The 12,774-nt window shown below is 44.7% G+C and overlaps 1 protein-coding gene across 3 annotated transcripts in view; it reads left to right on the top strand.

Annotated features, from left to right (window-relative positions):
* The window catches only part of SPAG17 (sperm associated antigen 17), a 1,712,709-nt gene that overhangs the window by 1,378,917 nt on the left and 321,018 nt on the right, over positions 1-12,774 (top strand). For all 3 annotated transcript variants that reach the window (XM_069635754.1, XM_069635756.1, XM_069635755.1), the window contains exon 38: positions 3,147-3,204. In XM_069635754.1, coding sequence (XP_069491855.1) covers positions 3,147-3,204 — 58 coding nt within the window. The remainder of the gene's footprint in view (positions 1-3,146; positions 3,205-12,774) is intronic.

A 12,774-nucleotide genomic window follows, 5' to 3' on the forward strand; every position in this document is an offset into this window, starting at 1 on the left:
AATAAAAAAAAAAATTAAAAAAAAAAAGTAACTCATTATTATTAGATATATTGATCGAAAATGATTCTCAAAAATGACTTTTCGAAACTATTGTTTTTCAAACAAATGTATCCTCAACTATTGCAGTCGATCCTTTTGATTTCGATGCTTTGACTGGGCACCCTCTTTCAGTATTGGTTTGGATTTAATTGCTGGCTAAAGTGCTTAACCATTTGCCCCAAGCCTTTTAAGAGGGACTGAGCCCTCTGCACCATTTTGGACTCGCAAATAGGAGTGGGCGTGCTGCTTCGGTGTTCTGCAGTGTTCAGTAGACTTACAGTAAGCAGAGTGCTCTGTTTCAAGTGATCGTGGGCATTCTGCCTCTTGCTCGGAGGGTAAGCTGTGCGAATGCGTTCCTGGCAGATTGGTTCTTTGTTTGAATTTTAAGCTGGCTATAGCACTGCGGTCGGGAATGTGTTTCAAAACCCATATCGTCTTCATTTTGTGCATTTAAGGGTATTATGATGTAATGATTCATGACACATCGGGAGGATAGCTCAGGGGCAGCGTACTCACCTTGGAAGCAAGACAACAAAGAGCAACACAGTTTCGATCCCCGGGTCCACGCTTAGAAACCTTTGGGTATTAAGCACGTTATAAATAACCTATCATATCATATCATGTACATCTCCCACCTAATCCATAATAGGCGTGTGACTCTCCCAGGGTATGTTGGAACCTGTCGTCCAAACCCTCTTCACATCGAAAGTAGATTCTGCTTTAAATGGATACTGCATCTGACGACAAGCCCTCTTCATTCATCCTCTGGAAAGCACATTGGGAAGTGGCTGGACATAGTCCCTTGTGGTGCAGCTCCCTCTCCCAAAATAATGGGGTGTTTCTCTGACCACACCACCCTATCACTCTTTTGTCTGGACTTTCATTCATCCCACTCTCTTCTGCCTCTCTCTCTCCCCAATGTCTCAAAGCACTTTGAAGTTTCCAAGAAGTGATATCTTGGTGCTGTAAACAATGCTGAAAATGTAGTAAATTAAAATTGCCCCACCTTTACCTTTTACAAATGACAGCATATGGCATGATCTCTACATGTGGACAGGTTACATCTGTTAAATGAAGAATAAAGCACCTTCAGTAGTTCAGGGTAAGTGAAATGAGATCTGATCATATCTGTTGGTGGGTGAGGGAGGTGGGAAGTACAGCTAACCCCACCCATAGTTCTTACAGGCTATTTGTGTTGAAGAATACCATACATCTCTAGGAATTACCCAGCCCATTGGGACAACAGTTTGAAGTTGCAGGGCAGGTGAGGGGAGGTTTGGAACATTTGAATGGAAGCATTTTAAATATTACCAAGCACATTTAATTATTAAAGTCCGAGCTGGGTGATAGGTAGCAGGATTTGCATAACTGCATGATGGTTGGAAGATTTAAGGACACCTCTGTTTTTTTACCAAATCCAGGACCAGGATTGGTTGTTGTTAAGAGAGATAAGAAAAGTGTTCTTTCTAAACTTGAAGTTTGTGCCTTTGGAGAATGTGGCCCCTCCAATCTGGCATTTAACGTAACTGGAACTATGTGTGCCTAAAATCTGGGAGAAGCAAATCTCCATTCTAAAACTCAGAGCATGGTTCATCTCTTCCTTCCAGAATTCCCAGGTGGACATCAGCGCCTACTGCCATGCATTTATATAACTCTAGGAAAGTTATTCACAGACATTTGGAATTTAAGGTTTGATGTGTGAAGGAATTGTGAAATCTTTCTAAAACTTTCTAAATTTACTTGATCCATCTCGGAGGTTCGCCTTTAAGAGATTTCCTAGCCAACTGTGTAATGAGAGACAACGTCACACCAGTTGGTCGCTTTGTCGGGTTGCAGAATCCATATTGGTGGAGTGCAATGTACGTGCAGAAAGTCTGATCTCTATCCCAGCAAAGGTTAAAAAATTACTCTTGGCACTTGATTGGACAAACACAATCTTAACAATGCAAACATATGGGTTGTATAGCAGTTTATCAATAATGGATAAACCACTGGGTTGTTTGTCTAAGTATCTGTTCAGATTTCCCAACCCATACTGGAGGTTGCAGTTTCTCTGTTGTTGGCTAAACCTTACACTGACCGGCGAGATTGTGTACGTTCGCTCCATTAAGGATGTGCAACTAAAGTCATGTTCATTGTGCAAAGAGACTAACATGCTACAAACTAGAGAGCACAATGCGTTGGCTTGTCCTGCTCTTTGGGATATAAGAATTTTGGTTTTTTGTAAATTTGTTCAGAACGTTACTATTTATGACTTATGGCACAGGGTCATGAGTGGCCACTAAATGAATCTTACAATTACACTGTTCAGATATTTAGGAGCTGCAGGAATAATCTCGATCAAAGAGAAATGAACCTTTCTAGCTTTGCTCATAATTCATATTTGGATGCATTAATCTGGCTGAAAATGTGATGTTCCAATATACGAGTTTGATATGGTCTAATATATGATCATTTATCTGGCTCTTGTATTTTTGACAATATCATTCTAATGGTTTTGTATTTTAATGCTTTGTATTCAAATGTCTTTTATATGTTACTATGAATTTAAATAAAGAAAAATAAATCTTACTATGTTTATGCAGATGAGTAAACTGCTTTTGAAATTTTAAGTGCATATAAAGATGCAGAGCCAACCCACTTCTATATCTGTCAGACCGATTGGGTCTTGTGCTTTTATATTTGAGAGTGAGCATGAGAAATTGTCCTTCTGCCATCTCAAGGCAGGGTGGCAGTAAAAGGGCCACCGCCTTCCAAATGTTCAAGGGAATGTGGTGAAGACCAACACTCCTTTAATGAATTTCACATTTATTGATGCCAGGAAACATTCCTTGCTTTTACAATTTAATTGCAACAAATCAACTCTCCGCCTCTTCCTGGGCCATGTCCTGAGAGCTACCTGCGCTTTACACCTGTTTTTAGAAATTGCTGCACGTTTATCTGTTTCCAGTTCATCACAGATGTGGAATCTCATCAGTAATTTTCTCTCCAGGTTGAATGATTTATGGTGAAGGGACATGCATTTGTATAGTTATAGAAATGTAAATTAACATGCCACAAGAATATGAGCACGTTCTCATTCAATAAACTAACTCTTTTTGTTTCAGTCATTCCCGCCAGATTCCAAAAGATCCTCTAGTGACCTTAGCAGCAAAGAAGACCAAGGTAACAATGTCCCCCTGCTTCCAGTTGACTTGTGGTGACTTGGCATTGAACGGAAGGCTCTTCCAAGCTTCCGTAATTGAACTGCATAGGACAGGAGGTGTTGCAATGGATTTCAGTGCTTATGTGCCTTGCGCTGAATTTTGGGAACTTTTGTGTATTACCACTCTTGATCCAATGTTATAGTGGCATCTAACCAATAAGAGGCTTACCTCTGGTATAGTCACACAATCTGAGTCCTTCCTCCCAGGCCTCCTCCAGCTTCACACACTGTACCACCTCCCCCTGATCTCCCACTGACCATTGCCTGTGATCCCCCTTACCCCTTGGGCTGCTCACGTCCATCCCACCTCTTTGCCCCCTCTTACTAGACTCTTGTTTCCGCTCTCCCGGCCTCGCCACACTTCACCTGTGACTGCAAATGGGAATATAGACGGGACTACCCAGAGCTACCATCACAATTTCTATGGTGGGCATCTTTTTTGGTCGTTTTTACCCTCGACTAATGGTCTGTGGTCTGTCTTGTCCCAACTGAATTCTGCAGGATGTGCCAGTCCCACAGACCCCTGTGAGCATCCAGTTCACAACAGTTTTTACTCTCACAACACCCGCGAGTGAAAGGGCAAGTGGATCAAATAAAAATTCAGATACTTGTGTGCTTCTCGAGATCTGCAGGGAAAAAAGCGACAAAGGCTATTCCTCCTTGGATTTCTTTGCCCTCCTACATGTTCAACACATGCACACACATGAGCTGTTTTCATTCCTAAGGACCTCCATGTTAAGCTTGGATGCTGACGTTTCCTGGAATAGGTAATCCGATAGCAGAAAATAACCCCTTAGGCTGATTGGCCAATTCAACTCATTTTAATGTATTCTTTGTCTTCCCCAAGGACAATCCGGAGTAGAGCTCAGGAGCCAGGAGCTGTTGAATAGTGCTATCCTATCGTGACTACTATTACACCTAACCCATTATCCCCAACACTTAGCCTACACTACCCTATCTCTCCAGGATCATGTGAGCTCATTTACAAAACCTCCCTTTCTAGTGCAACATCTAATTTTCTCTAAGGGATCTCTTTTTTTGTTTGGCACGCTGGTTTGCTGGTTTAAGAACTTGCTTATCCTTGAACCATATAACTCCACTGAGGACCGGTGGGGCTGATGGGGATAGAGCCCTGACTCTCTAGCGGGACACTGCCCTCCGCAGATGGTCACGCATGCTGTGATTAAAACCCTATTGCACTCAGATGCTCACAGGCACTTTTATCCAGAGAGACTCCGCTTTCCTGAAGTTGATCATACAATCTTCCAAACCTTAGAAACCTCTTTCGAGGCTTGCAAGCATTCGAAGACTGAGAGCTTCTGAAAGTAAGCCTCGGTGCAAGAAAGGCTCAGTGGAAACGCTATGGTGCACTTCCAAAAGGGGAATTTCTCTCACACTCAGAAACCTCTTCAATCCCAGCTGTTTTCACTATAAGGTACTCCCATCAGAGAGAGCTTTCTGAATTGGGCTTTTACCTAATGGCTATCTAAGTGTTGGTGAGGTCTGGTATACCAGAGGTCTGGGGGTTACTTCAAGCTCACCCGTGGAGCTTCCAAATGCCCAACAACACTTCCCCCAGAACAAACGGAGGACTCAGCCACGGACAAGTTAGAACTGTTGTTTATTACAAAAACCGACAGGGATCATACAGGACATTCAAAAATCTCCAGAGTCTCCCTTCCCAAACCCGTGTCATCCCTTTTTGATACAGAATGTCGTCACAACATGGACCCTCCCCGAAAAACCTATCACACCATTTGATTGGGTGCTTGAAGTGGTATACACTATGGATTGCCCTTATAGAGCTTACTCAATTAGTCCTTTCATGTCAGGTGGCTGACCTGCCCGTTCCCGAGAAACTATCTATTACATTGTTGCAGGGTCTCAGGATTATGATTGGCCCTTGTCCCCTGCTAACCACTGGAATTCTGTACCCTGATTGGCTGGAACTGGTCTCCTCAGGCCTGTGACCCACTTCTGTTCTCAATCCTCTGTGCACCTCTTCAAGGGGATGTGAATGACTATGTGTATCCTTTAGCAACACCACTTTTGCCTGTTAGAGTGCTCTCCATGTTGCAACGTTGTTAACTTGTTCATGTTTCAGTTCATGTCTGGGTTGCTGAGAACTGTTAGTCTTCCCACCGCAGATGAATGACCATTGTCTAGCTCCGCCACATCACGTGGTTGAGGACCACAAAATTGAGCTCCTCTCGTCTGCAATTATGAGTATTTACTCACTTTTTCTGCGGCTGGCCCCTTGTCGTTTTAGGTTTGGAATGTGCTGCTTGTCTCTGACCTAGGCAGTTAGCCCTGGCCTTCCTGCTCTGTACAGCCAGGTTCTGCTTTCCCCTCGTCCTGCGGCCTGTGGCCTTATTTGATCTTCGTTATACTTAAACTATGATTTATGCACACCTATGTTGTGCTATATTTCCTGTAGGTTAGTTGTACTTGGTCCTGCCAAGCTCCTTATATGATCCTGTAGTTTCATAGGGTTAGTTGCCATAAGCAGCTACAGTCTTATTCTGCATCTCTTTGTTGTCTTGCATTCAACATTTCTGCACTTGGCTAATGAGAAAAATAATAAAAGCTTTTGACAGTATGCATATGTATCTGTGCTGAATCTACAGAACTGTGTAGGCATGTTCTTCGTGCATATGAGTGTGTGTTTGTGTAAAGCTGTGCACGGTTGCGAGTGTATTTCATGACTAATGCGTTTATGTTGTGGTGTCACTAATGATGTCAGGACAGTGGCTTCTTGGGATTAGCCAACGTCATCCATCATGGCATTTGGGTCTATGACCAAGCACCAGTATCCAAAAAGACATTCACTGGATAAGGTTTGAATGGCTGTCTGAGAGAATACTTCTCTGCGTACATGCCAGTCATTGGTGCTCCTGGGAGCTGTCTGAATAATGAGTGACTTTGTGCGTTCTTGACTCTTCGGACTGTCATGTTCATGGGGATGAGAGTGGGCATCGCTGGGATACTCTCTTCAGTCCCCCCTCTGGTCGACATGTCTACCAAACCTCCATACTTTCACTCATGCTTTTGGTAGCCATACCTTTGTTACTCCACCAAGATGTCCATAGTAATTTGCATCATCATCGAAATTCCAGGTCATATAGCTACAGTCTCCTTCTGGGTTGCACCATACCCATTTTCGCCAGTATCTGTTATTGTCAAATGGATTGTTGAATGTTATCATCTCATTCGGGAACAGTGGACATTCCTTTATGTTTGTGTTTATATAGCGCTTTACAGTAGAAGCAATTACAAAAAATGAGTCAAACCAGTAATACAGCAACTAGAACAATTTGCCAGTGAAGATAAATGCGGGAAGAGGGGGTGGAGAGGGGAAGGAAGTGGGGAACAGGAAGTGGAATAAGCTGAAGGCGAGAGAGGAGGAGAGGGGACTTAAGGAAACAAAGCAGGGGAGAGGGGTAAAAAGAGGTAGATAAAAGGGGGAGAGGGGACGGTGGAAGAGGATCAGAGTATCGGGGAGGGGAGTGGAGAAGAAGAGATTTTAAGGAGACACGAAAGGAGGAATAGGTGGGGATGGAACGGATAGAGAGAGGAAGGGAGTTCCAGTGGGGGGGGGGCAAGAAGCTAAAGGAGCGAAAACGAGAGGAGGCACATGGGGACGGGGGAACAAAGAGAAGGAAGAGATCTGCAGATCGGAGGGCACGGGAGGGAGTGTAGAATGAGATGAGAGAGGAGAGATATGGGGGAGCAAGATCATGAAGAGATTTAAAGACAAGACAGAGGAAGTGGAATTTGAGTTGGGAATGAAAGGAAAGCCAGCCAAGATGTGAGCGCGGGGAGGAGATGGAGTCATGAGGAGAGGGAAGACAGAGGGTACGAATGGCCGAGTGGTAGAGGGATTTGAGGGGGGCAAGATGAGAAGCAGGGAGTCCAAAGAGGAGAGAAGAACAGTAGAAAAGACGAGAGAACAAAAGGGAGGAGATTAAAAGTTTAGTGCCGCAGAAGGTGAGAGAGGAGCGTAATTTGCGAATATTGAAAAGGTGGTAGCGACATGCGTGGGAAGTGAGAGAAATATGGTGGGTGAAGGAGAGGGAGGAGTCAAAGTAAATGCCTGGATTACGAGCATGGGCAGAGAGAGGAATATTAGCGGGAGGAAAGTGAATAGAAGGAGGGGGAGAAGGAGGAGGAATAGTGTTGGAGGGAAAGAATAAGACCTCTCAGGTTATTTCTTTCTTCCACTATCTTGTCCTTTTCTTTTTCTCTGTTCACATCCACTAACACCTTCATCCCTATTGTCTTCTCAGTAGTTTTGCGACATTGTGTAATGCAAATCTTGACCACACACAGTCCCACTAGTACTAGTAATAGTGCTCCTAGTAATACTTTGTCCGTCTACTAGCCATGATGGTATCCAGGACTATATGTATGACAAACAGCTGGTCTTTGCCTTTCCCTTTTGGCTTCTTCCTCCATCTTGGCATGCATCTTCCATAATCTTGTCACTGCTTCTGTCAGTGTTGCTGTATGAACGTCCTACAGGAACTCCCGATCTTGGCGCAAACTCCTCCTTCCATTGCTGTGAGAAGGTCTAGAACATATCTGTTTTCGAGTGCCATTAACCCTACTGCTCAGAGCTCTTCTTTTATCGCATTGAAGCCGTTCACTGTAGAGTTTGTCTGCACCAGCTCCCATCTGGTTATCTGCAACCATTTTGCGTTTGTATATGTCTGAACAGCTGGAACTACTGTAGCGAAAAACATTTCTGTCCTGCTGGACAACCGATGCTCAGGTGGTACATCATCTAGTGATGCTTCTGATTCTGATGAGAAATAGTTGTCTCTTTTCACTCTACTCATTTCCGTTGACCGTTTTTTTCTTCCCTATTCTTCCCCTTTCATCAATCCCTTCTTTGTCTTGTTAATATCCATCTTGGGGAAGTCGTCTATCTTCACGACCTTCTGTGGCACTACCAGTGCTGGCATATTGATGTGCACCAATGAGCAAACTCGTCCCCAGTTGGGCGGCAGCTTCTCGTATGCCTTGGATCCACACGCCCAATAGTGGTCCATTAATACTGATGTGCCAACCTTCATTGCCGATTGCTTCTCTGTGTACCTACACTCTGTGTTATCTCCAACCTTTATTGCACCGTCATTCTGGGCTTGTCATTTTTTTTTTTGCACTGTGTTCACTGGTGATTGTATGTTATGTTATATAAATTTATAAAGCACGACATACGCCAAAGGCATCTTGGCGCTGGAGGGTAGCAGGTGGAAAAAAGGGTACTAAAAGAGAATAGTCTTCAGAGTGCGTCTGAAGGCCAGATGGTTAGCGGTCGCACGAAGAGCCAGAGGAAGTTGGTTCCAGGCTTTGGCTGCTGTCACAGAGAAGGGGCGGCTGCCAGTTCGAGCGCGTCTGAAGCGAGGAACCAAAAGAAGTAGCACAGTCTGGGAGCGCAGGGAGCGGGTAGGCACATAGTGGACACATTTCTCCTGCAAATACTCTGCTCCTAGCTTATAAAAGGCCGGTGAACAAGGCACATGGATTAAAATAAGATCCGCTATTCGATAGGGAGCCAGTGTAGTTGTCTCAGGAGGGGGGCCATATGCGACTGTGCCGCAGGGCGCAGTATTGCACGGGCTGCTGCACTTTCAAGCATTTGGATACGATTCAGCAGATATTATGGTTGGCCATAGTACATCGAGTTACAGTAATCCACTGTACTAAGAACCAGTGCTCCTACCACTGGGGCATGAAGATGGCCCGGGATGAAGGGAAGAACCTTTCTCAAAGTCCGCAGTTTGAAATGACCGGTTTTGCAGATAGCACCCACTTGCTCAGTCATCGTCAGAGAGGATGGAAACTTAACTCCCAGATTTCTCACCGTAAGAGAAGGTAGGGGGAATGGGCCAAGAGAAGTGGGCCAGAAGTCTGGGGTCCAGTAGTTAAGGGGGGTATTTGTCCTTTCCACCAGGACCTCTGTTTTACTGCCATTGCAAGCCATGCTTGAGAGAGTTGGTAGCCATCCAAGCACCTAAGTCTTCAAGGCAGTTCCTAAAATGGGCTGCAGTGTCAGACCGGGTGAGATCCAGGCGTACCAGGATCTGCGTATCATCTGCGTAAGAATAGAATCGAAAACAGTGAGATAGAATAAGAAGAAGCAGTGGACGGATGTAGATATTAAAAAGAATGGGAGACAGAGCAGACCCCTGTGGAACTCCACAGAACAGTGCGACTGATTCCGAGCAGTAGGGAGGCAGGAACACAGATTGAGACTGATCTGTCAGGAAATCTGTGAACCAGCTCAGCACCTGGCCACCCAAACCCGCGTCCGACAAAACAGGATGTCAGGGTAGAATGATCGAACGTGTCGAACACGGCTGAGAGGTCGAGTAAGAGCAAGGCTCCCACACCGCCCTGATCAAGTGAGGTCATTGAATACAGAATTAAGAAATGATTTGGTGCCTCCCCCGGGGCAGAATCCCGATTAGAAAATATCAAAATAACCTGAGGATTCCATAAAAGATGATAGAAGGGGTGAGACCAACGCCTCCAAAGTTTTCATCAGGGACGGAAGAAGGGAGATGGGACTGAAATTTGCTACGACAGCAGAGTCCAGAGAGGGCCTCTTCAAGAGTGGAAGCACCCAAGCGTGTTTCAGGGACCATGGTATCAACCCTTCTTGAAAAGATGCGTTAATGGCTGTTGTAATTTCAGTGATGATATCAGGGGAAATGGCTTGGGGTGTGTGGGGTGTGTACTAGGGTGTGTGCTTTTATTCCCAATACTCCCTCTTTCCATCCTTCTGCTGTGTATACTTGGCCATACACAAGTATCTGTATCCTTAACCAACATCTTGGTTCTCCTATTTCTTTGACCCCTGTCTTCGGGCATGGTAATTCTTTCAATGTTATTGTTTTTGACTCTCCATTCTGTGGATCATTAGTTATGTATTGCATTGCCTGGTCTAATTGCCAGTAATTGTTCATCATGTCAAGAGTCTTTATATAACTGTCTTCATAGGAGAACGTTGCCTGAGACGGTGTGCAGTTATAATGTCGACTGCAAAAAGTCAAAAACAAAAATGTCAAAAAAAACGTTTTAAAAAAAAATCGAATGTGTTTTTTTTTATTTGTATGTTTTGTTTAGCTATAAAAAATAAATGGGGGTGAGGAGCATTCATGTTTTTTCGACATTTTTGCAGTCGACATCCGTCTCAATGTTGCTGTCTTCCCTTGGAATCTTCCTCGGGTTGTGACCATGGATAGGTATTGTGAGAAACCTGGGGGTATTCTCCCAAGCAAACCTTGATAATCCCTTATTCATGTGGCCAGGGGAAGGGCTGACTCTCTCAGATCCCAACCCTGGGGGCGGATGAGCGAGGGAGGATCACCTCGGTAGGGGAGCCCAGGGAAATACCCCAGATGAGACGCGGTACTATACCCGGGACGAAGGCGACGAGGCCGAAGTCTCCAAAGCTTTTGTAGGCTGTATCACATCTACCTCCCTTCCACCCAAAGAATCTCCCTTATCCAAATACAACCACTTCTCCGTATCGGGTAAATTCTCTAGGAGCCCAAACCCCATTGCACTTGAAACCCACATCTCCCAGAATCCCTGTTTTCTACCCGAATACTGTCGGGTTCCTTATATTTGTCAGTTTCCAGGTAATTAGGTTGGTAGACATTACTAAGCGATTGGTCAAGTGAATGTTTCCTTAGCTGTGGTAGCAGACATCAAATTCAATCCCTGTCCAAGATGATGGGGCAGTGGAACAGCAGTGATTGGCTGAGAATCCAGTGAAGTAGTTTGGAACATTGAAAGAAATTCCTAACAGCCTTTCATTCAAGACAGAGACCGGAGAAGACGTGACTACAGTGAGCTCCCAAGAAGTAAAAGATTTGAGAAGACTACGGTTATCCAGAGTTTCTTGAGTGTTGGCCAGAGAAGAGGTCTTTTTTGAGATAAGTGCCAGCTTAGAAAAATATTCAGAACATATTTAAATTGCAGCAGTAATGAAATGAACACTAGTACTTGAGTGTCAGCATTAGGAGAATCAAGTTATGTAATGTCTTTTGAGATATTGTCTGTGCATAAAGATTTGGAGATTTCAAACTGTTTAGGAACCAAGTTGAAGCGCATGTTTGTACAGCTGATTGAGGCAAAGCGCGAGTCAACAAGCAGCTAGAGACGTGGAGCGAACATTTATCAGCTGTTTACCTCATGCGCACGTTAACTAATGTATATAGTTGAGTTATTTAAATAGTGAAGAAGCTCTGTCTAAAGGACATTTTAAAATACAACCACCTCTCCATATCGGGTAAATCCTCTAGGAGCCCAAACCTGGTTGCACTTGAAACCCACATCTCTCAGAATCCCTGCTTTCCTGTGTTCTACCCGAATACTCCCAGTCATTACTCTCCACATCCCTCTGATTATCATTTCCCAAACTCCCAGTCTACCTTGATAGAATACTACCGTTCCCACAATCCCCCCTGTTCATTTCACACTAATAACCCAGGTTATTCCCGTTTGTTTCGCCAACCCTACAAATCTCTGAGTTTACCAAAACCCCTAGTACGAGGGCTATAATTCCATATAACATCTTTTCCCCATCCTACCTCGTTGGATACTTGGAAACTCTACCACCACCCTCTTTTTACACGAACACTTTCTCACACCATGACAGACACTGGACTAAAAACAAAGCCGTTTTCCTGACATGTCCCGACACAAGGGTCAGGCAGAGTCAGGCAATTGACAGTAACCGCGCACACCTGACAGCCCTTTACTTTTCCCACAGAGATAAAAGGTGGAGCACGAAAGCACACTTCAAGCAAGGACGTACACACAAGGAAACAGCTACACCAAACCAGCAGCACAAAGGAAGAAGAAAAACGGTGAGACCAAGAAGGACGACGAAAGGGGAAGTGCCCTTACCCTTTTCAACTCAGACCCGCAAAGCTTCCAGAAGGGAAAACGTAGGACCGAGAGTCACAGCTGGCGTGCGGAGCAACAGAGGTCAATGGTACACGGGGGCCTCCCGCTTTGATAACACAGGCAGAGAGGCAGGCTTGCTATCGTGGTACTATCCTTGACTTCAGAGAACAAAGAAGCCAACGGGTTCAGCATAGCCAGTGAGTCGGAGGAAGCTGATATCAAACCGAACTGTGTTAAGCCCAAGGTTGTGAGTAGCAACATTTTGAACGCAAGAAGAAAAGACTTGTGTGTATGTTTGAACCCAGTTGAGGTCCATGTTCAGAGGGGCCACGTGGGCGCTCATTTGAAAGACTCTGACTGGGACCTGTTTGTGACACTACAACAACCAGAAGCCCTAGGAAAGGGTGGCATGAGGCATCAGGGTGGTCCTATAAGGGTCACGTCAAACCCTTATACAATCAAAAGTCTCTGACCCGTTCCCAGAGGAAAGCTAGGGGAAGGGAACCCCGCTTTCCACTACAATTGTTAACTGTGATAATTGGCAAGTGTGAACCCGACAGAGGGATGCCGAAAGAAAGCTAAAGGAAAAGAAACCCTGCTTTCTGATA

The sequence above is a fragment of the Ambystoma mexicanum genome, chromosome 7p (assembly GCF_040938575.1).
Source record: "Ambystoma mexicanum isolate Mex_15411 chromosome 7p, UKY_AmexF1_1, whole genome shotgun sequence".
Taxonomy (NCBI): domain Eukaryota; kingdom Metazoa; phylum Chordata; class Amphibia; order Caudata; family Ambystomatidae; genus Ambystoma; species Ambystoma mexicanum.